Source organism: Microcebus murinus, chromosome 7 (assembly GCF_040939455.1).
Source record: "Microcebus murinus isolate Inina chromosome 7, M.murinus_Inina_mat1.0, whole genome shotgun sequence".
Lineage (NCBI taxonomy): Eukaryota > Metazoa > Chordata > Mammalia > Primates > Cheirogaleidae > Microcebus > Microcebus murinus.
In genome coordinates this window covers 17916621-17942828 of record NC_134110.1, presented here as the reverse complement: position 1 = coordinate 17942828, position 26208 = coordinate 17916621, and the positions used below count along the sequence as shown (strand labels likewise).

Sequence of the window (26208 nt, the reverse complement as noted above, 5' to 3'; positions counted from 1 at the left end):
AAATCCGACCTACTACTCACAGGCTGAGTGTTTTGCTGTCTCAAAGCCTTATCGCTGGCGTGCGCATACCGCAGGGAGTGACATCAGATCGAAACTACACGGTTTCGCCGGGGACCAACCACTCCTCCGAGGACAGTAGCTACTGGCCTGCTGGAAGTGGCACCCCAAACCCCGACCCGCTAGGGGCTCGCTCCCAGCCACCGGAGAACCCTCACCCGGCGACGAGTTTCTGGACGCCAGACCTGTTGCGCGTCCCCGCCGCCGCGAGCCGGAGCCAGGCACCGGCGCCCGCAGCGATGCACCTGCCCGGGACAGCGGCTCGGCGCCCCCGCAGCCCCCTCCCCGGCCGGCGCAGCCCCGTCCGCCCCCGCCCCCGGCGCGGCCCGCACCGCCCCCGCCCGAGGGGCTCGGAGCGGCCCGCGGTCCCGCGCCAGCCCAGCCCACTCCGCCGCCGCCCCCGGCGCCCGGACGGCCGACTGCGGGGAGGGCGGGGCGCGGACCCGACGCCCGCAAGCCGCCGCGATCCCCGCCCGGCCCCGGCGGCCGTGGAGGCGCTCACCTTGGCGGCCGCGGCTCTGGCGGACATCTTGTCTCTCTCCAGCGCGGCGCGAGGCTCCTCGGACCCGAAACTCCGCGCCGCCAGCCCGCCCGCTCCTCACGCCACAGCCCAAATAAACATCTCCCGGGAGTGAGCGGGGCGGGGGCGGGGGTGGCCGGAAAGGCCCGGCCCACGGGGAGGGGATTCAACTCGGACAAAAGTCCGGGAAGCGCCCGCCCCGCCCGGGTCTTCTCCGCGGGGCGCGCCCGGCCGGCGCCTCCCTCCGAGTGCAGCCACCCGCTCGGCCTCCCGAAGCTCTCGCAGCCCGGCCCCGCCGGCGCCGCCCGTCTGCTCGCCACCAGGCAGCACCGGGGCCTCCCGCTGTCCCCAAAGCCTTCCCGGCGTCCCCTCGGAAGCCCGCGTCCGCACGAACTTCCCAGACAGAGACGCGGCGTCGGCCGACTCAGCCGACACCGGCGACCCGACCGGCCACGCAAACCTGCCGGCCAGGCCCACTGAGCATGCCCGGCCGGCGGGGGCGGGGCCCGGCGGGGGCGGGGCCGCGGGCCGGGGGCGGGGCGAGCGGCCGGGGTCCGACCCCGAGTGCGGAAGGAAAAGCCCGGTTGCCCAAGTAACTTGGGAGACAGTTTCCGCCGCCGTGCCAACCTTCCTGTTTGTTTCTATCAAAGGGCCGGCAGAGTCCGCCCCAGGGAGAAAGCCCCTGTGCACCGAGGCTTTGTCGACGTCCTGCAGAGACTCGTCCATTTGCTCCCCGCGAGCCACGCCGGATGAGCCCCACGCAAGAGTGCGGCTAAAGGGCAGGCCTAGCAAACACCTCACGGCTGTTTCCTGAACCGGGCAAACGCCAGTGGTCAAAGCTGTCACCCCGAGGCTGGGCGTTGTCGCCTCCACTGAAGGCAGAATGCATTTTCTGCAAAGCGAGTCAAGGCTTTCGTCTCTGAGGAGGAGCTCCGACGGGGTCAGAGTCATGGCTCTCATTCCCGTCAAACCGACTGTCATAAATAACCAAAGCGGGCGACCAGGTCATGGGCACTACCCGGGCAAGCAGTCTGAGAAGCACCCGAGAAACCTGTGACATCTTGGCCAACCCCACATCAGGCCCCGACATAGAGCCAAAGTCTCTTTCATCCTGCCCATCTGGATCTCAGAAGTCTATTTTTGGCCATCAAGATAGCTGAAATTGTCCCGGCGCGCGGCGGCTCAGGCCTGTAATCCTAGCACTTTGGGAGGCCGAGGCGAGAGGATCGCTTGGGACCAGGAGTTCGAGACCAGCCTGAGCAAGAGTGAGACCCTGTCTCTACAAAAATAGAAAAATTAGCTGGGTGTGGTGGCACACTCCTGTAGTCCCAGCTACTTGGGAGGCTGAGGCAAGAGGATTGCTTGAGCCCAAGAGTCTGAGCTTGCTGTGAGCTATGACGACATCACTGCACTAGCCGGGCTACAGAGCGAGACTCTGACTGAAAAAAAAAAAAAAATTGCTGAAATTCTTGGTGAATGAATGGGTTAGGATGCCTTGCATTTCTAAACCGTGTCCTTACAGAAAAGGGTATAAAGACGTGTGGTCCACAAACCAGTTTAATCAGCCCCTGCATAAACTTCCCACAGTGCGTAAGGCCTTGCCAAACACCAAGGAATACGGTAAGAAACCATTCCCAGCCTCATTAATCTACACTTTGTAAAATGTAAAGCTGTTCACAAATATCAAAAATTCTTAGTAACATTAAATGGTAACATCCTTAAAGGACTTAGTATACTGCCCAACAGGCACACAAGAAATGGAAAAAAGCATAAACATCATGGTTATTTGTAGTTCACTGCAGCCTGGGACTCCTGGGCTCAAGTGATCCTCCTGCTTTGGCCGCCCCCCCCCCCCCAGTAGCTGGGACTACATGCTGTGCCCTTACAGTGACTGGGTCTTGCTATGTTGCCCAGGCTAGTCTTGAACTCTTAGCCTCAAGTGATTGTCCTGCTTTGGCCTTCAAACTGCTAGAATTACATGAGTGAGCCACGTTGCCCAGCCAAAATCATGTTTTAGGTTATGGGTTTCTCTTTGGAATTCAACTGTATGAAAAGATCAAACTTATCTTAACCAAAAAATATCTGTATATTGATTGCTACATGAATATCAATTAAGGTTTCAAAGTAGAGTACCATATATCTTGTAACCAGAAGCTATCTGAACTCTATAGAAGAATATTTTACAAATGAAACCCTTATTCTTTTTCTTTTTTTCCTGAATAAAAATGGTGGAAGTCATGTTGTAATTGTTTTGTTTTGGGGACAAAATATTATTTAATCTTTTAAGAATTGCAATTAAAATTTCCTTAAGAGCAAATGCCATTTTAAAAACCTTGGGAGATATTGTTTTAAAAGATAGTTGTGGAAGACCTTTCATATTATCTTTACCTTTTAATAAGATATGCAATGGTTAAAACCTGCCTAGAACTAGGTGTGGTATCTTTAACAGCACCTAAATCTAGCGACAATATCTTCAAATGCACTGACTGTTTTCCCTTTTTTCTCATTTGTCACTTTTACAAGTCACTTTGACAAATTCTCCCAAAATATAATTTAAATGCTAGATTACAACTATTAGTCACAGATCTAATATATCCAATTATAATTTTACCTTTCCCATGGTTTAAAAAAATGAAATCAAATAAAAATATTTCACTTTGATAATACTATACTTTAAAAATGATATTAATAAGATATTTCAATAAATAATAGTATCCCTTAAAATTTTATCAATAATCATTTTAATATCTAAATTACACTGTATAAAGTATGTTTTATATATTTTCTTTTCTCCAAATAACCAAGCGAAAGTTTTTGTCATTTGTAAAATAAAGGTAAAACACTGTTGCCAAGAACTAAAAACAAAGCTCTATTCCTACAGTTTATTTGGGGGGGGGATGCTTTGATAACAAGTGGAAAGCATAAAGCTTAATCTCAATCACCCCCTTTAACAATTAAGAGTTTATCCATAGATCACCAAAAAATTGTATCACGACATATACATGTCATCATAATTCCTCTAGATCAATATGGGGAGAAATACAGGTAAATTAAAGATTCTCATTTAGAGTTACAACAGTGTTTAACCAAGAATCTCTTTCAATTATACAGATTTATCTTATATGTGATCATGTATGAAACTGAACAGGAAACTAAAAAAACCACAACTCTTACAAAAACAACTTCCTGTGGGATTTTGGGTGTCTGCGGCTCAAAATGAAAAAAAGCATTATGTGTGCAAAATCCTTATAAACCTTAGAATCACTTATTAAAACAGCCTTGACCAAATCGATAACTATATCCACATCTACATTTGATATATGTATGTTTCCATTATAAAAAAGAGCCTTAGGAAAGCATATTGATGTTATTTTGGGTATGAGCTGTGAGTTTACACTTGAAATGCAAAGGGGAAGTATTATGTGCTGTAGTAGAGCATGAGACAATCTTGATAATGTCACAGAAGAGAATATATACAAAATACTAGAAGAACTTTATCAAAGCAGTATAACAAAAAATAATCCTAATCTCACTCCAATGCCATATCATTAAAGATTCTATAAATTGCTTCCCAATTTTCCTCTGCCCATAAGGTCATATAACAAATGTTAAATGGGGAAAAATCATTTAAGGCTAATAAAGTTTCTAGATTTCATAGACCAGTAAAATTTTCAAATGCTTTAGGGGTACAACATAGGATTACCACTTTTTTATCTTATTTTGCAAAGTAAAGACATTTTGAAATAAACATTATGAATTTTAAACTTAATTAAAATTATAAATTTTATATTGTGTACATTTTACTGCAGTAAAAAATACAAAAAGAATGCTACCATTATCAACATCATTTCATTTTTTAAAAAGGACATAAAAACACTTAAAACAAGTCTTTTTTTTTTTTTATTCAGTTAAGAATAAAAAGGCCTCACGCCTGTAATCCTAGCACTCTGGGAGGCCGAGGCGGGCAGATTGCTCAAGGTCAGGAGTTCAAAACCAGCCTGAGCAAGAGTGAGACCCTGTTTCTACTATAAATAGAAAGAAATTAATTGGCCAACTAATATATATAGAAAAATTAGCCCGGCATAGTGGCACATGCCTGTAGTCCCAGCTACTTGGGAGTGTGAGGCAATAGGATTGCTTGAACCCAGGAGATTGAACCCAGTGAGCTAGGCTGACGCCATGGCACTCACTCTAGCCTGGGCAACAAAGCGAGACTCTGTCTCAAAAAAAAATAAAAAAAGAATAAAGAATAGTTGTTCCTAAAAAGAACTCTTCCTTTGGGGCCACCCTTCCCTCTGACTCAGGCAAGGTGAAGCTTTTTCTTTTTAGGGTCCTGAATAGCTAGCCACCAGGCAGATTGGAAGCTCCGTAAATCCATGACTATCAAATCCAGCTGGGCTGGCAGGCAAGGCTCTAACTCATCTCTGAGCAGTTTGGTCTACATTCTTTACAGTTCCTACACTCTCATCTTCTACACTTTTTCCTAGTGATTCCTCTGAAACCCCATCCCCCAAGCAAAACATCTCTTCTTTTAATCTACAGAGAAAATAGAGATTAAAGAATGGAAACTCCCTTCCCTTCCTGCTAAAACAGTGACAAGCCTAGCCTGAGCATCAGCTATTCCTCCCATCCCCCACCCCCACTCCTGGGCGTGTGAATCCCATCTCAGCTGTGTCCTCTCTCTCCATCATCTTCCTCCTCTCTTTAGCTAATGAATTTTATCTCTCAGAATTCAAGCTTCCTCTAGTGTTGCCCATCTTAAACACAGAAACAAAAAATACATTGACAGCCCCCAGGCTACCTTCAAAGGCATGCACCAGTGCAGGGGTACAGGCCCCCTATGCAGAAGGTCCTGCACTTGGGATTTAATGCTCTTCAGTTGCTATCATGAATCTTAATGATTTTAATTTTGGATTTGGGTTTTGTAAATGAAGGTCAATGGGCAAAAGAGGCATGCACTGGGGGACTAGGGCCTGTGTTCTCATACAGTCCTTTCGCCTCCCCAGAAGGTGCTCTAAGCTGCCTGCTCCCACACTTCCTGATGTCCCTGCTGTTCCTCTTCCACCCTGCTGCACTATCTCTGCCCCTTCCTCAGATCTGAGAGAGGGGTAGGGTTGACCATGCATACCCACAGCATTTTAGGCTACACAAAGAGTGCCAGGCGGGCAGCACCACCTCCTGTCTGGTGGGTACCTGGCTGGAGGACACTTCTTTGTGGGAGAGAGCCCAGATTCTAGTATCAACCCATCCAGTTGAGGAGGCTTAATGATCCTTGGTGGTTGCTGTCTGCTTAAATTGGAACAGCGGCCCCATGGCTTGACTTCCCCAGACCCTGTCCCCATCAGAGCATTTGGGTCAGGTGACTTGTGAGAAGGGCATCCTGGCAAGCCATCAGGCCCAGCACAAGCATGCAAGCGGGATCCCAGGGCCCTGTGAGGAACTGTAATTGTTCTGATTACCCACCCTGATTACCCACCCACCCACAATCCCAGAAGGGTTCCCTGGGCTGGTTCCATGCCTGGAGATGAGATCTCCCCTCCTCCTTCCAAGCTTCCTAAATCTAGCTGTGTTGGTCTCTTCTGGCCAATCTGAGGCATCCTCCAGGGACAAGACACAAAAAATGAATTGTGTAATCACAGTGATTCCTCATATGAGTTAAATATTCTGATGTTTGCATTTAAAACTGGTGTTAAGCAATATAAACGTAAAAATTCATGCCAGTGATTCACTTTTTTTTAAAAATAGAGACAGGGTCTTGCTCTGTTGCCCAGGCTGAAACACCTGGGCTCATGGGAGTTGAATAGCTGGAATTACAGCATCACACATCACCATGCCCAGAGAATTTTTATATTTTTTGTAGAGATGGGGTCTTGCTATGTTGCCCAGTCTGGAAGAATTTCTGGCCTCAAGCGATCCTCCTGCCTTGGCCTCCTAAAGTGCTCGGATTACAGGCGTAAACCACCATGCCGGGCTGTAATATGCATTTTTAACTGTTCTTTACTGTGAATGTTGAATAACAAATAAAAAAATATGACAAGTCAAGATGGAAAACTCACAAGAAAAGAAAAAGCTTTACAAGTACATTTAATGACACTTTTTCATGCTTTTTAACAAGGGGCCCCTATTTTCATTTTGTACTGGACCCCAGATTATTACAGGCAGCTCTGAGTCCACCTAGATATTGTTCTATCAGTTTGTGACAAGCTTCTCAAGAGTTGTCTACCACCCCTAGCCCTCTGCTGTTAATGCATGACAGGTCTTTTGGCATTCCTCTCCTCATTTAATTTCACAAGTAATACTGGCATATATTCCTTCTGTAAAGGATTCATGCAACATATTTATTTTAAAAGTCCAACTAGACCACATCCACTACATTCTCATTCCTATCACCCAGGAATACTATTTTTTTTTTTTTTTTTTTTGAGACAGAGTCTCGCTTTCTTGCCTAGGCTAGAGTGAGTGCCGTGGTGTCAGCCTAGCTCACAGCAACCTCAAACTCCTGGGCTCAAGCGATCCTCCTGCCTCAGCCTCCCGCGTAGCTGGGACTACAAGCATGAGCCACCATGCCCGGCTGATTTTTATATTATATATATTAGTTGGCCAATTAATTTCTTTCTATTTTTATGGTAGAGACGGGGTCTCGCTCAGGCTGGTTTTGAACTCCTGACCTTGAGCAATCCGCCCGCCTCGGCCTCCGAGAGTGCTAGGATTACAGGCGTGAGCCACCGCGCCCGGCCTAGGAATACTATTATTTAAACCTAATTAAAGGATATGTTGCTAGATCACTTTCTGTGTATTTATTCATATGTGTGTATAAAAAGAGAAAAAGAGACAGAAATATCAATTTATAAGAATATATGGTTTGTGTTTTGGAAACAAATGATAGACAATATTTACTATTCTGCAATTTATTTTTTTACTTAATATTTCACTTTGGAGATTATAACAAACAATGAAAATCTACCTCATCATTTAAAAATAGCTGTCCAGTATTCTATAATATGGAGCCATTATGGGATTTTCTAACTAAGATTATTTCTGTTATTATAATGTTGCAATGAAAATTCTTATATATGCCTTTTTGTACATGTGTGTAAATATTTCTCTAGGAGAAACATCCCAAAAGGAATTTTCCGGATTGAAGGGTATACTTACTAAAAAAATATTTTTAACTGATACTGCCAACTTGCCCTCCAAGAAAACCAGATCAACTTATCCTGTTTTCTCCCACCCATAGGAACACTTGACAATAACCTCTTACATTTCTACCCATCTGATAGACAAAAATGGTAATCACTTTCCGATTATAACACTTACCTAGTTTGTTCTATTAGGTTATTTCTTTTATCAATTTGTTAATATTCTTTACATATCCTTTGTATTGACTGCACTCTAAGTCTTGTCTCTTAGTCTGCTCTGTGTGTGTGTGTTAAATAAAATTTATTTCAGAATAATTTTAGCTTTACAGAAAAGTTACAAAGACAGTACAGAGTGTTCCTGTACACCCTTCACGTGACTTCTCCTAATATTAACATTTTGTATAACTATGGGACATTTGTTAAAAACTCTAAGATCAACCGTGATACAATATTATTAAATTGCATCAAGTTCTGCCAATTAACTCTTTAGTTTCTCTTATATCCTTCTACCTGTCTTTTTATGTTTAAAAAATTTTTTTCCTCAGGCTCATCTTTGTGAAAGAACTGCTGTGAGACATTTCTAAGCCTCAAACACTAAGTGGAGATTAGAAGAAATCTATCTCTCTCTCTTTAATTTGGAGTCTGTTCTCCCAAGGTGGCAGGGAGTACCAAACTCACTGCAGTACGGAAAAATAAAGAATATGTTTCTTAAAAGAAGCTGAAGGGTCCCTCAAGTATAATGTTTGGATTTTTTTGTGTGTGTGTGTTATAAAACCTTTATAAGTCTTTTAAAATAAACAAATATAAATAGAAAAGTTAGAATGTCACAAAACACTGTTTGAATAGAGGCATTTAGTACATATATTTTTTATTTTTAAGATAATTTTTAAAAGATAAAATATATACACATTCTCTTATATTTGTAAAAAGAAACAGTAGGAAAAAACTAAAAAAAAAATAAAAATAGTTACTTTTAGAGGAGGAAGAGAATAGCAATGATATGTAAAATATACCCTTTAAATACTTTTGACTTTGGAAACATACAAATATTTTACATATTTTAAAAATAAAATGAAATCAAGAAGAAAAAAGCAATCTTTAAAAGCTAAAAGCAACTTAAAGCAAGAAAATTTAATATACATCAAACTGTTGACCTAACTATACAGAGAAAAGAATTATTTCCAATGGATCTAATGCATTCTAATGAAAACAGCACTCAAAGAAATCTTAAATTTCATTCAAGAGTCTATTAGTGGCCGGGCGTGGTGGCTCACGCCTGTAATCCTAGCACTCTGGGAGGCCGAGGCGGGCGGATTGCTCGAGGTCAGGAGTTCGAAACCAGCCTGAGCAAGAGCAAGACCCCGTCTCTACTATAAATAGAAAGAAATTAATTGGCCAACTAATATATATATATATAAAAATTAGCCGGGCATGGTGGCGCATGCCTGTAGTCCCAGCTACTCGGGAGGCTGAGGCAGAAGGATTACTTGAGCCCAGGAGATTGAGGTTGCTGTGAGCTAGGCTGACGCCACGGCACTCACTATAGCCTGGGCAACAAGCGAGACTCTGTCTCAAAAAAAAAAAAAAAAAAAGAGTCTATTAGTAATGATGAGCATTATTACTTTGAAACTGTTATATATGTGTGTAGTAACTAATATAAAACATATACTCACTAACATATTATCTAATATATAAAGTATTATCTATATGTGTAGATATAACATACAATCTCAATTTAGATTATAAAGAGAGAATATACAGCATATGTAATATTTATGCTGTATATAATATAATGTATTATCTAATAATATATAATGTGTTAATATATTAGTGTTTTAAACACATATTAGCATTAACATACATCAATTTATAGTATTAGTACTATTATATTATGTATATAAAAGTTTAACAATTTCAAGGTAACAATGCTAACATTATTATATATCTTAGTGTATGATAATAATGCTAGTATTACTATAGATAATTATACCAGCATATATTAATATATGTTAATGTTGTTAGGAACCAAGATTCCTATGGCTCGGGCCATTGAAAAGAACTAGAAATAATGAAAACTCAATAGCAATGAGCACTTTTAATGTTCACATTATAATCTCCAACTAGGAATGGCCAATTACAGGTCTGGAGTAAAGAATACAAAAGATAATGTTAGGATATTTTGCACCAATGTCCACATTGTAATCTCCAACCAGGAGTAGCTGATTATAGGTCCCCAGGAAGGAATATAAAGATAATCTTGGGATATTTTGTACCAAAAAACAAGGAAGTTTTCAAAGAATAATGATTCAGAAGGATACAGAAGTCAATAAGTAGCTTCCACTAGCCAAAGATGATACAATTTGACCTTCCAAAAAGAAAGTAAGAAGACAAAGAATGCAACTGACTGAAACACAATGACTATCTAAAGTCCATGAATTCATAATAATAAAAAAAGAGCAAGAAAGCAAAAGAGCCCTGCAAAGCAAACAATAACTTAATGAACACCCCTGGATAAAACTTGGGCACCAACTCCTCACTCTGTAAGCTGACAATTAAAAGGAAAGAACATATTTTATATGAGCTTTATTTCCAATAACCAAATAACTCTAATTTGATGAGGGAAGTTCCTCACAGAACTGCACTAATACATCTGGAAGGAATAGCAGAATTAGAAGATCATCACCTTGTAACACTTAATGAAATCATTGATTCAGGCAAATGATCACCACTGGATCAAAGGACCAATCTTAACATCACTAAAAGTTAAGACAAACATTTATGCCTCCCACATGAGGCAATTGAAAGCACACAGTGCCATTTATGAAGGATTGATTCCTGCCAAAAAGTGGAAGCTGAGGGAAATCCAGCTTATAGGACTAACTTGTAAAGACAAATACAGAGAATGAAGGTGCAAGTTAAAGGACTCCACAAGGAAGCAAATAGACAAATGTGGCAGGTTTTATATAGGGAAGCGCAACCAGTTTTTAAAATAAGTCAGTAGAAAAAAAGAAAAGAAAACCAAGGAGGGACTCTGGTGGGCCTTATGTGGATTTCTTTTCAAGTCTACTCACTGTAAAAAGATACTTTAAGACAACTTGAGGAAATTTGATTATGGACTGAGTTTGGATGATACTAAGATGTGATAATGGCATTGCAGATACACAAGGAGGGACCCTTTTTTAGGAGATACATATTGAAATATGTAGAGTTGAAACAGCATGTTTAGGACTTTAAAATACTTTAACAAATAGAAAAATTAAAAAATAGAGGAGGCAAATGTAGCAAAATGTTGAAAATTGGTAAATTCAGGTGAAGGGTATATGGGAGATTTACTGTATTATTCCTTCTACTTTAGGGTATATTTGAACATTAGTGTACACTGGACTATTTTTTATCATGAAAATCAACAAAGACATAAAAACCGAAATATTTCTGTTAGCTTTGACAGGCAGATTGTCAATAATTGTCCCAAATTGGTCTCATCCCTGTTTGGACATGCCATGACAGCTTTTCCCATCAAGAAGTGGAGTCTTTTTTTCCATCCCTTGAATCTGAGCCGCAGTGTGACCTGCTTTAGGTAAAGAGTAAACAAAATAGAGGCAGAGTCTTGCAAAGCACCTGGCACTGGGGCTTGCTCTCTTGCTGCTGAGAACCCTGAGACAACCACAGGTGAAGCTCAGCTAGCCTGCTGGAGAGGTCACATGGAAAAGAAATGAGATGCCCTGGCTGACAGTCTGCCAATCTCTAGACATATGAGTGAGGGAATTCTAGACCACATAGTCCCAGCCAGGCCACAAACTGACTACATCTGCAGGAGTGAGCCCATGCAAGTCTAGCTGATCTGAGACCAAATTTGCCAGCCCATAGAGTTGTGATTATTTTTTAAGATGCCAAGTATTGAGGTAGTTTGTTACCCAGCAATGACTAACTGATACATAAGGTTAAATCTACAGAAATACTATATACACATATATACACATATGCAACAGACTACCTTCTTAGCCCTGTGGGGTACATGACATGCACTCAATAAGGATGTCAATGGGAATTCCATGCCATTAGAAAATGGTAGTGAAAACTGCTCTAAAGGCAATGGAAAGCTTAGGTAGAATACTTCCTTTTGTATGCAAGAAGTGCTATAAAACCAACTAGTTATTTCATTGATAGAGACAGGTATGAGAAGATAAATTGTGTAGAACATTTTTTCCTTGGAGGACTAAAAAGGCCTGGCTCCACCTCTGGTCAACTATGACCAGTCTCTACAGAAACCATCTCTGAGATTGCTGGCAGATGGCCCTGCCTTTCTGCCCTGACACAGTTCTGCAACCCAAGTAGCCAGTGCATGGAGACAGCATATATCCTTGGCAGAGGCTGGCTAGCCTTTCCTCCCCTAAGGGCCACACTGGGCCACCCTAGCACATGTTGAACTTGGCTGGCACACGATTCAGCAGAGCAAATTCCACCCTATATACTCTGAGAACAAATCATGTTTCCTCCTCACCACAGATTTTTACTTGCAAATGCTGGATCCATGTATAAGGATTAATTAGGGAGTACTGAGAGTGTCACACAAAATAAACTATATAGAAGCCACTGAGGTGTATATGGACATTCTAGTAGAGGTAATTCTCACTAAAAGAAAATATTAAAACATTTTTACTATAAAAAAGTTCAAGTAAACTATGACTGATCAATTTCATAGAATCACATAATTTAAAATAATACTTAAGGACTGTGTAGCTAATCTTAGTATCATTAGCAAAATACTGTACTTGTAAAAGAAAAATTCAAGATAGTTAAATATTTCTCCATAATGGTAGCTATTTACTTGGAAAATATTTTTCAGTTAATTGATACTTTAATTTTTGGTGCATACAGCTATTTTCAGTACATTAGCATTACTGTTCACACAAATGCCACCCACTTGTACATGCTAATTTATCCAACTTCTTCATTTATATTTTTAAAGGTTCAGGAAAATTTCTTGTAAGTACCTTTTTTAAGCACAAGAGTCTCTTTCTGAAATAATGATATTTTCTAATATTTTACATAGCAGGCCATTATTTAGTAAATGTTGCAAATGCCTTTTTGGGATATGGGTTTGGAATTACCATTATTGAACAAGGTTTGCTGACACAAAAAGATCATTAAATACAGTATTGGGGAGGAATGGACTTTAAAAGCTATGAAAAATTGGTGGCTGGCAGCTTCATAATTTGTAAAACTAAACTTGTGAGGGACAAATGAAAACTTGGAGTTGAGCTTAAGGTTGGTGGGCAGACACCAGGGCACCACAAGGATCCTTTGTTTAGTGGGGCACTTTTGTCTTCCTGCTAGTGACAATCCTGCCTTCTCTTTCTGAAAGGGCAGCACAGAGAGATGAGGAAAAGCCATTAGGGTCATTATCACTCTACTTAATACTAAAGTAACGTTCTCTTTGGTTAACAAAGTGTGGACACAGGTGGTGAAGGCATCAGAAAGAACATGATGGAAATAAACTGGAAAAAGTCTTCTGGGAATAAAGTTTCCTCATTTGCACAATGGACAGAGGAGCTGAAGAGAGGGGCTTGACGTGGGGAGAGTGGGCTGGATGAAGTCTAAGACCTTTTATAGCTAGAACTTGCAGTGATCTCAGTAGTTAAAAGCTGAAGGTCTTGTTCATTCCTGACACTATGAGGCCAGCGTGGGATGTGGTTATTTGTGGGTCTTCAAAGTTTTGGAAAGATACACATAAGACTACATACTTTGTTTCCATGAAAAGCTCTAATTTTAAATTGTTTAATTTTAAATGTGATTAATATTTCCATAAAAGAGTGCATATTATATGAAAATGAAAAGTTTTTATAGAAGCTGGGCAAATTAAAACGCATACAAAATTCCAGCTAAGCTTAAGTATATGTGTGCGAAAGTGTGTGTTTTGAAAGGGTGTGGCTTCCTGTCTCTGGATTGTTTGGAAACATTCTGACAAAGCCAAAGTCATTTCTCTGATATCCTGAACGCAGCAAGGAACTAGTGCCTAAAATAGCACAAAACATGATATTCCTATATGTAGAATCAGTTTACGTCAACTAAGAAATGTGATAAACGCACAAAAGATATGAAATCTGTATTTCCTAAATCTTTTTTAAAGATAGTCTCCACAACTAGCTCTTTTACAAAATTTAGCAACACTTGACATTCTTTTTGCTTACTCATTCACTCATTCGTTCATTTTTTTCATCTATTCAACAAATGTTTATACACCTCTTACTATGTGCTCAAAACAATTTCTTTTAAAACTTTTCCAGTTTTCTTCTATTTTTTCCTTTACAGACAATGGTATTGCTATGTTGCCCAGGCTGGACCTGATCTTTCTTTTTTTTTTTTTTTTTTTTTTGCTTCTTTAACTTCATACTCCCTTTCTCTCACTCCTGCCTTTGTTAGGACAGAGGTGCACATTCAGATTATTCAAGAATACATGTAAATTGTGGCACTAAAAGTAGAGTTCTCACTTAGTGGGGGATAAAAATACAACCCAGATGGGTCAAGACCTCACACTGTGGTGCCAGGAGGAAGAAATAAATTGTGTGAGCAGCGTGGTACACTCTTCACCAACCCCACCTCAAGGGAAATACAGAGGTGCATCAGGAAGCCAGTTCCAACTGGATTTACTTTTGATTCTTACTGCTACAATTGTTAAGGTATTCATGGGATGACCAACTCTTAGAGTCAACCTGGGATCCAGCGATAACAGATAAAAAAGACACAAAAATATAACATTGCTGTGGTCTGAACAGCCCCCCAAATTCACGTGTTGAAACTTAATCGCCAATGTGATAGTATTAAGAGATGGAGACTTTAGGAGGTGATTTAATCATGAGAGCACAGCCTTCATGAATGGGATCATCCATCTGATAAAAGGGATGCAGGGAATCAGATCATCCCTTTTTGCCCTTCCGCCCTTTCCGCCACGTGAGGACACAGTGTCCCTCCCCTCCAGAGGATGCAGCCATCTTCCAAGAGGTAACATCCTGGAAGCGGAGAGTAGCCCTCACCAGACACCAAAACTTCCAGCTCTGCCTCCTTGGACTTCCCAGCCTCTAGAACTTCGAGAAATAAATTCCTATTGTTTATAAATTACCCAGTCTGTGATATTTTGTTATAGCAGCACAAACAAAGACAAACATAAAATAAATAATTATACCAATCAGTGTCATTACTTTAACATAAAATTGGGTGCAGATGTGAAACTATACATTATTCTACATTATTTACCTTTCTGTTACATAAATATTATTTAGACAAAACAACAATAGAACAAGTTAGTGGTAGCAATTAGTAGTAACTAATAGTAGGACTGATTAAACAAGGTGTCAGAAAAATATAATATTATTTTTAAATGTTTCTGTTTTCTGAAACCACAATCTATTTTAACTTCTTTTAAAAAAATTATTTCTTGGCTATTTAAATTTTGCAGACTTTATATTGTATATTCTTAAGATATATAAATGTAAGACTTTTGAAAAAGAGAACATAAATAGAATATGGCTAATTAATAGATACTGCCTGTATCTAGCAACAAAAAATAACGTCCTATTTCTTTATTCCCCATAATAAGGTAGGATATTTTTACTCTTTCTGTTTCTTTCTCCACTAATACTTCTTTGAACTGCCTGCAGCAGTTAAGACATACTTCTTTTCATTACCTGGTGGTAAAACTGAATACAACATACGTAAAATTCACTTTGACTTGGCATTCTGCTCTTCTCAAGCTCACAGTACCACATCCCTGGTGTCAGTCCATTGTGATAACATCAAGCTAAATATCCTCTCAACAAAAGCATTTGAGCATGGAATACCTATGATTTCATTAATGAGCAAGAGCAGGTTTTTTGACTTGTGGGAATTCATTTCCCATTCTCCAAAAATGCCTATCCATTTGTATCTACAGTCTTGTTCGTTAATCAGGTTGCCCATATCTATGAATTAATCATATAGGCTATTCTATTCGTGCCTAAAATATCCATTGTTCTATAAAAGTTTTGATTTTGAAATAGAGATTCACAAGAAGTTGCAAAGAAATATACAGGGAAATACATGCTCCCTGCACCCAGCCGCCCCCAGTATTAATATCTTACACAACTCTAGAACAACATCAAAAGCAAGAAATTGACTTTGGTATATTCCAAACATGATATTTAGATTTCACTAGTTATAAATGCACTACTGTATATGTGTGTGTGTGCGCACACCCAGCTCTATGCAGCTTTATCATATTGTAGTCATGCATAACCCTAGCCATCATCACCAAGAGATTTAACCATACCTTCCCCACAACCCTTCCTTATGTTACCCCTTATACCTACACCTATCCTCTCCCCCAATCCCTAACCTCTGGCAACTACTAATTTGTTCTCCATCTCTATAATTATGCTACTTCATGAACATTACATAAATGGAATCATATAGTATGTAACCTTTTGGAATTGGCTTTTTTCACTCAGCATAATTTCCTTGAAGTTTATGCAAGTTGTTGCATGTGGTTCCTTCCTTTTTATCCAAGTAGTAGTCCACGGTATGGATGTATCATAGTTTCTCTAACCATTCACCTGTTAAAAGACATCTGAGTGGTTTCCAATTTTTTTCTATTATAAATAAAACTCTTATGAACATTTACGTACAAATCTCCATGTGAAAATAACTCTTCATTATTTTGGAATAAATGCCCAAGAATTCAAATGCTGAGTTGTATGGTAAATTGATTTTTAGTTTTGAAAGGAACTACCAAGCTGTTTTCCAGGGTGGCTATTGCATTTTAAATTCCTATGGGCAATGTATCAGTGATCCAGCTTCTTTGCATCCTTGCCAACATATGGTGTTATGTTTTCATTTTAGCCACTGTGATAGGTGTACAATGATATCTTGTGGTTTTGATTTGCATTTATTTAATGGCAAAAAATGCTGAATAGCTTTTCATGCACTTACTTGCCTGTATATCCCCTTCACTGAGATGTCTATGTCCAGTTTCTAATAGGATCATTTATTTTTTTACTACTGAGTTTTGACAGTTCTTTATATATTCTGTATACAAGGACTTTGATGGGCATACAGTTTGCAAATACAGTGTTTTCTCCCTGTCTGTACCTTGTGTTTTCATCCTTTCAGTAGGCTGTTTCCCAGCGCAAAGGTCAATTTAGATTAGATCCAATTTATCAATTTTTCCTCTATGAATCTTAACTTTCGGTGTCAAGTCTAAGAGCTCTTCACCCAGTTCTAAGTCCTGAGGGTCTTCTCCTATGTCCTTTTCTAGAAGTTTTATACTTTGTTGTTTCACATTTCAGTTTGTTCATCATTTTTAAACACTCTGAATGGATGTTAGCAAGTTAAACCTCTCTTTCCCTGGGAAAATGGCTTTAGGCAAAAGTGTAATTGGAACTTGTAAAATCAAAGTTGTAGTTTGGATGAGAAAGTACTATTTAAGTTGGTTGCCCTTTTCTGGTGTTTTTTTTTTTTTAATTTTGAAGGAGTCTTATTTCAAAAAGTGAATCATCTTATCACTGTATGAGTTTTTGTCACAAGCTACACATAGCATCAAACAAGTCAGATACAGTCACTCTAACCTTTCCTAGGCTCCTTATGGCTTCATCAAAGATCATCAAACACTTCAGAAGACACACTGTATAAAAGTTCTGTTTCACAACACTTCTTTTCTCCATTCTCACTCTCAATGTACCTCCAACCAGAGAAGGACATTCCTTTTGTCCTGCACTTTGAAAATAAGACTTGCTGGCAGGCCAACATTTTAACATCATAGGAGTTTAAAAAATGGAGGCTATCTCTTTCCATTTCTATAAATTCAAACATTTTACTAAAGGTTTCTGCACATTTTGAAGAAACTGAAAAGTAACCCCAAAGCTTGTACGATGAAAGCCTCAATGTTTCTGGTAAACAAATCATGCCCCTTTAACTATGTTGTGTACAAGATGAGCAAGGCACTTAATAGGTGTTATCATTTCATGTTCTTTGGGAAGTTTATAGACTGGATGAAATTTCCAAAATTTACATTTGCACTATCCAACAGATATGTACATAGATGAACAAAGTTTATTTTGTATTTGGAAAAAATATCAACAATCTTTTTGCTTTATGTTTTCTGAGATTTCACTAAAATCTCCATAGAAGGTTGGGTACAGTAGCTCATGCCTATAATCCTTGCATTTTGGGAGGCCAGCTGAGGTGGGAAGGTCGCTTGAAACCAGGAGTTTGAGATCAGCCTGGACAACATAGCGAGACCTCATCTCTACAAAAATTTTTTTAAAAATTAAAAAAAAAAATTAGCCAGGCATGGTGTCATACACCTGTAGTCCCAGCTACTAGGGAGGCTAAGGTGAGAGGATTGAGCCCAGGAGTTTGAGGTTACACTAAGCTATGATCAGGTCACTGAACTCCAGCCTGGGTGACAGAGCAAGACCCTGTCTCTTTAAAAAAAAAAAAAAAACTCCATAGAAATCAAGATGATGATTTGAAACTTTGTTTTCTAAATCAAATTCTCTAAGAGCTGGGGAGGGATATTTTTGTTGCCATGATCTGACAGATCACTTCATATAGTAAGCAGCAGGATCACTGGTGAGACCTGACAGAACTGCATCTACACCATAAGGGGCCAAGGCACCTGCTATCAAGATTCCTTTTTCTGTTTGCCTTCAGGGCACTCTTGCAACCTCTGAATCAGGGAGTGTAACTTCACTCCATTTTGTTCAGCAAAAGGGGAATGAAATGGTAATGCAATTCATGGTGTGGTACACCCAAGATCGTTTGGCAGCTGCTATTTTCAAATGAGTATCGGTGTCTTTTTGGAAGATGAAAAAAACTTTTGATTTAGAAGTATTTGCTCATTTCAGCCCAAATTAGTGAGATTCAATGTCAACATCTGCTTTCACATTGCTTTCTCCACCATGCCCAACCAATCCCAATTTCTTTTCTGTATCTTGTGTAGTATGCTCTGTTTGGCCACTGACTTCCCTAATCTGGTTGTATGTGTCCTTCCACCTGTCTTTAGAACAACACAGTCATTTAGTCTTTTTCAGTGAGGTCTGGGTCATGCTGGCATTGGTATTGCAATCATTGTCATTTTTACAATCTGAACTCTTGAAAATGTGATCAGAATATCCACCATGTTAACCTTTTAGCTACCACTATCTTGAAATAAAGCACAACAGTTAATCAACAAAGTCAAAGCCAAGTTCTTAACGCCCATGATTACAATGGCCTTAACTGCGCACGTAAGTCACATGGCTCCAAGTGATGTGACAATGGATGGTCCGTTACTGTGAACTGCAAATCAGCAGTGGGGTAAAAACAGCCACAGCAACAGAGAGCAGTTAACCTATGCAGTATCCACCAGATGCTTAAAACAGTGTTGCTTTCAGCCCGTTTGGGGGGCCACATTTAGAGTTTTGTATTTTGCCTCTCCCCGGACCTTCAGCACCCATCACCAAGAGCCTTCACATGGTTTTCTGGTACACAATATTTTCAGTGTCAAAATCAGGACAGTTGGTCACCTTAGTTATATATACAGCAAAGCCATTCTAGAGAGCCCTTAGAATAGGACAGCACCCTCACTGTTTCTGGTTGTCCTTCCCCTGACTGTATTAGTTTTAGAAGAACCAAGGAGAAAAGTTTGAATAAGCAGACGAACAGGCCCATCTCCTCCTCTGCCACTTCTCTATCCATTCTTACATACAGTTCAGAAATTGAAACTGTATGTAGTCTCTTGGCTTTCTCCTTGTTGCAGAAGGGAAAAGGCAGAAGTTGGTGTGGCAAACTCTAATTCTGTAGTGTGCATATTTCCAAACGCCTCCAGATAGCTACAGTCTGATGCCATGGAGGTAAAGTAACAGTAACACAAAGTAGCATCCCATTGTAAAAATAAAGCATTATTGTCCCTCATTCATTCATTGTTTCTTTATTAGATGCCACTCCCTATGCCAGGGGTTTGGGATATGAGAAAGAATAACAAGAAGGTCTCTGTCCTCAAAGAACCTACAGTCCAGAGAAGGGCATAAAATATTAATAAGAGAGAAGAGAGCGAGGGCTAAGAGCACAGCAGAAGGCGAGAGAAGATAAGAACAGAAGGGAGCGGAACTTAGCCTGGGGACTTGGGAAAGGCTTCCGTAGGAGATGATGTTGTGGAAGTGTGACTATCTGAAATAGCAAAACTATGAACCTGAGAATATGAGTTCCTGATTTCAAAGTCCTTGAAGTAAATTTCAAAAGATATCAGTCTGAGGGCTATTCTTCTAAAAATAGGACATTGGCATTTCCCAGGAGCAACAAGAACTCAAGAGAGGGTAGAATGTGACTGCATAAGGCTGGCAACAAGGGGAACCAAGCCTGACATTCTCCCCACCAGCCCTGAAGTCTGGGCCCTAATAAATGTGAGAAATTAGGGTTCAAGCTGCAGCCCAGCATCCTGACATAACCTAGACCAGGCTGCAGTTTAGTCTGGCTGGGCTATGACAAAAAGCTTACCAAGCAGAAATGCAAGGGGAAAAATATTTCAGTAAAAATACTTCACCCACTGAAAATAATTTATACTTGTTCATATGTTTATAAACAACCTGCTGATTTAAAATGATTCTTAACTACTCATTAAAAGGAGGCCCACCCTTCAGGACCTATACTTTGCCACACTTAGTTACCATTTAATTGGAGCTATAGTATAAGCAAAATATAAAAAGGCTGCATTCCTTCATATGCTATAATTTTACTTTTTGACTAATTCCAACTTTCTCATCCTCAATCAGTCTGATTTAGTGATGTTTTGTCGTGTATAGGATATAAACTCCTGACTTTGTCTCTCAACTTGCCAGCAAGAAGTAGCCGGATTAGTAAATTCTCAAGATTTTAAAAAGGTCAAAACCATAGCCTTTTTTTTTGGGGGGGGGAGTAATATTTATCATAAAAAATATAGTCTGTATCTTTCTTGACTATAACTTAGGTATTATTGAGAATCGAATTGGAGTTTGAGGCTTTGTCTTCTAACGTCTTGTAGTACCATCCATAACAAAGTTGGTTCATCGCCATAACTGGGACTTCTAAAGCTGGGTCCCACTAAGAATTCCCATGAGTAGGGACACTTTCAGGAGTGTGGGACAGAGTGAGGCTTTCTGATCTTCTCGACTGTGCGTCTCAAGTTAGGCTGTTTTACTTTGAGAGAGAGATGAAAATTTGAGCAAGTGATAGCTTCCAGATACAGTAAGTACTCACGTAACATCATTGGTTAAGTTCTTGGAAACCGTGACTTTAAGCAAAACGTTAAAACCGGTTCTACCATAGGCTAATTGATATAAATAAGAGTTAAGTTCCTACAGCGTATTTCTGTTCATAAAAACACCACCAGACTTCTAAATAAAGATCCAAAACACTTCTAATATTAAGCACTGAAATAAATGTGAGCATTTAGGAAAGATTATTAAGAACAAATAAGATAATTATGTACCCAATTATTCCAGTTCAGTGTCACAGGTGGCCTGAAGCCTGTGCTAGCGGCTCCACGAGGAGGGCACCTGCCCTGGACAGGACGCCATTCTATTGCAGGGCACACTCACACACACCCACACTCACACGGGAACCATGCAGACACGCCAGTCAATCTCACAGTACATCTCTAAAATGTGGAAGGAAACTGGAGTACCCAGACAAACCCCTGCAGACATGGGAGAACAGGCAAACTCCACACAGACAGTGGCCCTGGCTTAGAATCAATTTTTTTTCCTCATCAATGTGTTTTTTGTTTTTTTTTTTGAGACAGAGTCTCGCTTGTTGACCAGGCTAGAGTGAGTACTGTGGCGTCAGCCTAGCTCACAGCAACCTCAAACTCCTGGGCTCAAGCAATCCTTCTGCCTCAGCCTCCCGAGTAGCTGGGACTACAGGCATGTGCCACCATGCCCGGCTAATTTTCTATATATATTAGTTGGCCAATTAATTTCTTTCTATTTATAGTAGAGACGGGGTCTTGCTCTTGCTCAGGCTGGTTTCGAACTCCTGACCTCGAGCAATCCGCCTGCCTCGGCCTCCCAGAGCCTCATCAATGTTTTAAGGAAACAACGTTGAACAAAATGACGTTATCCAAGGACATGCTGTATAAGTATAAATGCAAGGCCAATGTATGATCAGAAGTGCAAATTTCTGATGAAGAAATTGGGAAGAGTCATTCTACTGTTGCCTTAACACCTGCTGCCCACAGTGACAAGCATAAGTTTTTTTAAGTTACCCATTTCTTCTCCACATGTAAAAAGGCAATTTCATTTTTGAAATGTTGAATTAATCTGTTTTCATACAATCATGAAAACAGATTGGCTTTGCTGGCTACATGCTGTCTACATGTGGACAAACTGCCTAACTTCTCTGAGCCTCAGTATTCTTACCAATAAAAACTGGGGTAATCACTGTTTTTTTTTTTTTAATAAAAGTTGGTGCTATGAGGATTAAACAAGCTCATGTATAAGAAAGTACACATAAGCACTCAAAAAATATGAGCAGAATGCTCATTTTTTACTGAATTTATTTTCCTTTTCATTTTGGCCTGCTATTTGCTATTTATTGCTGTTCTTATCTTTCATCTTTCATATCAATGCAAAGTCAGAGGACTTAAGCAACCAATCCCAAGATGACAAAGGTTATTTTCTAGACCAAATCCAATTACCGAGTACCTATTATATTCTACACACCTCAAAAATGCAAGAAGTAAAAACTGATAAAGCTGAAAAGAAAACTAGATAAGCCCAAATTACAGTTGGGTACTACAGCCCCTCTCAGCAACTGAGAAAACTAGGTAGAAAATCAGCAAAGAGAGAGAAGATCTGGACAACACAATCTGACAGGACCTAATTGACATGTGTAGAATACTAACACAATCTCAGCAGAATACAATTTTCCTTCCTCAAGCACTCATGAGACATTTACCAAGAGGAGACTATATTTTGGGTCATAAAACATGCCTCAAAAATTTTAAAATAACTGTTATCATGTGAGTGTATTCTCTGCCACAATGAAATCAAACTAGAAAAAAATTACAAACACAACAGGAAAACCTCTAAATGTGTGGAAATAAAATGACATTTTGATACTCCTTTTTTCCTTGGGAAAAACTCCTTCTTCTAAATAATCAATAGGTCAAAGAGAAAGTCTTAAAATAAAATTTTTCAATGTACAACTAATTGAAACTGAAAACATATATTGAAAACATAGTCAAAATATGTGGGCTGCAGATATAGCAGTGGAGGAGAGTGAAATTTGCAGCACTAAATGCTTACAATAAAAATACGGAGAGGTCTCAAATCAGTAACCTAACTGTCTACCTCAAGAAACTAGAAAAAGAAGAGCAAAATCATCCCAAAGCAAGAAAAAGGCAGAGAGTAATAAAGAGTAAAAATTAATAAAATTTAAAATAGAAAAACAAAAGAGAAAAGCAAAGAAACGAAGGGCTGATTCTTAGGGAAAAGACATCAATAAAACGGATAAACCCATAAATCAATAAAATTGATAAATCTCTAGCAAAACTGACAAATAAGAAGAAGAAACACAAAAAACTATTATCAAGAATGAAATAAGGAATATGATTACAAATTCCACAATCAATATTAAAATAATAATGATACACTATGAACAATTTTATACTTAGAAATTTGATACCTCAGAAGAAATGTGCAAATACCTCAAAAACCACAAACCACCAATGCTCTCAACCAAGATGAAACAGACAATCTGAATAGCCTTACTGCCATTTTAAAAATTGAATATTTTATTTAAAAGCTCCCAAAAGATAAATTTTTAGGGCCAGATGGTTTCACTGGAAAATTCTACCAAACATTTATTTATATATTTATTTATTTATTTATTTGAGACAGAGTCTTGCTTTGTTGCCCAGGCTAGAGTGAGTGCCATGCTGTCAGCCTAGCTCACAGCAACCTCAAACTCCTGGGCTCAAGCGATCCTACTGCCTCAGCCTCCCGAGTAGCTGGGTCTACAGGCATGCCCCACCATGTCTGGCTAATTTTTTCTCTATATATCAGTTGGCCAATTAATTTCTTTCTATTTATAGTAGAGACGGGTCTCCCTCTTGCTCAGGCTGGTTTCAAACTCCTGACCTCGAGAAATCTGCCCGCCTCAGCCTCCCAGAGTGCTAGGATTTCAGGCATGAGCCACCGTGCCCCGCCTCTACCAAACATTTAAAAGAGAATTCATGCCAATCAAAATCTCTGCGAGATATTTGTAGAGATAGATAAGATTATTCTAAAGTTTATATAGAAAGGCAAAGAAATTAGATTAGCTAAAACAATTCTGAAAAAAATAAAATGGGAGAAATCAGTCTATGAGATTTCAAAAGTATACAGTTACAGTAATCAATTGTGTGGTATTATTAGCAAAGGGATACATACAAAGATCAGTAGAACCCAGAAATAAACTCACACAAATATGTCCAGCTGATTTTTGACAGAGATGCAAAAGCAATTCAATGGAAGAAGGATAGCCTTTTTGAACAACACTACAGCAACGGGGCATTCATAGGCAAAAACCAAAAACAAACCACACCTGCATCAAAATCTCACATCTTATACAAAAACTAACTCAAAATGTATGACACATAAGTGTAAAACTATAAAACCTTTAAGGAAAAAAATGAGAAAACCTTTGGACTCTAGGGCTAGACAAAAATTTCTTAGACTTGACATCAAAAGGACAGTCTGCAAAAGGAAATACTGATAAATTGAACATCATCAAAATTAAAAACTTTTTGCTCTGCCAAAGACCCTTCTAAAAGGATGAAAAGACAAGCTACAGAACAGAAGAATATATTTGCAGCTCACAAATCTGACAAAAGATTAGAATCCAAGTAAACAGGCAAAAGACAGACATTTCCTTGAAGGGGATATTCACAAGGCTAATAAGCCATGGGAAGATGTTCATATATCATTAGCTTTCAGAGAAATGCAAATTAAAACCACAATGGGACATCACTGCATACTTGTCAATGACATGTCTATTTGGTGACAATACCAAATGCTGAAGAGGATGTGGAAAAACTAGATCACTTGTGCATTGAGAGTGGGTATGTGGCATAGTACAGCCACTCTGGAAAACACTTTGGCAGTTCCTTAAAAAACTAAACATGCAATCACCATACCCGGCAATTGCATTCTTGGGCATTTATCCCAGCATAATGTAAACTTAGGTTCACACAAAAACCTGTACGCAAACATTTACAGCAGCTTTATTTATAATATGCCCAAACTGGAATAAGCCTAGATGTTCTTCAACAATAAATGGTTAAACAAATCCTGGTCTAGTCATCTCATGGAATATTATTTAATAATAAAAAAGAACAAACTATTGATATATACAACAACTTGGATCAATCTCCAGGAAATTATGTTGAGTAAAATAAACCAATCCCAAAAGCTGCATGCTGTTGTTAGCGTTTGATTCCATTTATATACCATTTTGAAATGATAAAATTCTAGAAACGGAGGATAGATCAGTTGGTGCCAGTGGATGGAGACCTGCCCTGGCAGGGTGGGAACACGAGGGAGGGAAGAGCTGGAAGAAAGTGGGTGTGATTCTTGTGGTGTTGGAAACACTCAGTACTTGACTGCAATGGTAAATACACAAACTTACACAGGTGATTCAAACTGTATAGAACTTAATACACACAAATTCAAATAAACTGGGAAGAGTTGGCCAGGTGTGGTGGCTCACGTCTGTAATCCTAGCACTCTGGGAGGCCGAGGTGGGCAGATTGCTCGAGGTCAGGAGTTCAAGACCAGTCTGAGCAAGAATGAGACCCTGTCTCTACTAAAAATAGAAAGAAATTAGCTGCACAACTAAAAATACATAGAAAAAATTAGCCAGGCAAGGTGGCACATGCAAGTTGTCCCAGCTACTCGGGAGGCTGAGGCCGCAGGATTGCTTGAGCCCAGGAGTTTGAGGTTGCTGTGAGCTAGGCTGACGCCACGGCAATCTAGCCCGGGCAACAGAGCAAAGACTCTGTCTCAAAAAAAAAAAAAAAAAAAAACTGGAGAGAGTTGACTAAGACCAGTGGATTGTATCAATGTCCACATCCTGGTTATACTTCTATAAAACGTTACCATTGAGGGATACTGGACAAAGTATACAAGGGATCTCTCTGTATTAATGCTTATAACTGCACGTGAAACTACAGTTATCTCAATAAAAATTTAATTAAAAATATATACAAAGATTAGACAAAGAGAGGTACACACTTCAGGTGGCTCTATTTTTTTCCCCATAAGCATCATACATAACACAATGGCTATGCCATAAAAATTGAATAAGAGGAATTGAAGCCCTGTGGTTACTTATCAACATATCAAAAGTAAAATAAATACAAGCACACTTTAAAAATTCAAAGCTCTATAAAATGCAATTTAACAAGGTTACTGAATGTGCTTGTTTTCAGGATCCTGAAGGCAACTTCCTTATATCAAAACC

At 39.6% G+C, this 26208-nt stretch overlaps 1 protein-coding gene across 11 annotated transcripts in view; it reads right to left on the bottom strand.

The window, feature by feature from the left end:
* Positions 1 to 26208, bottom strand: part of TJP1 (tight junction protein 1) — a 227886-nt gene that overhangs the window by 97840 nt on the left and 103838 nt on the right. The window contains exon 1 of one of the 11 annotated variants that reach the window (XM_012764594.2): positions 560 to 729. The exons of the other annotated variants lie outside the window; for them this stretch is intronic. Coding sequence (XP_012620048.1) covers positions 560 to 586 — 27 coding nt within the window. The 5' untranslated portion in view covers positions 587 to 729. Of the gene's footprint in view, positions 1 to 559; positions 730 to 26208 lie in introns of those variants that run through there. 11 annotated transcript variants of the gene reach the window in all.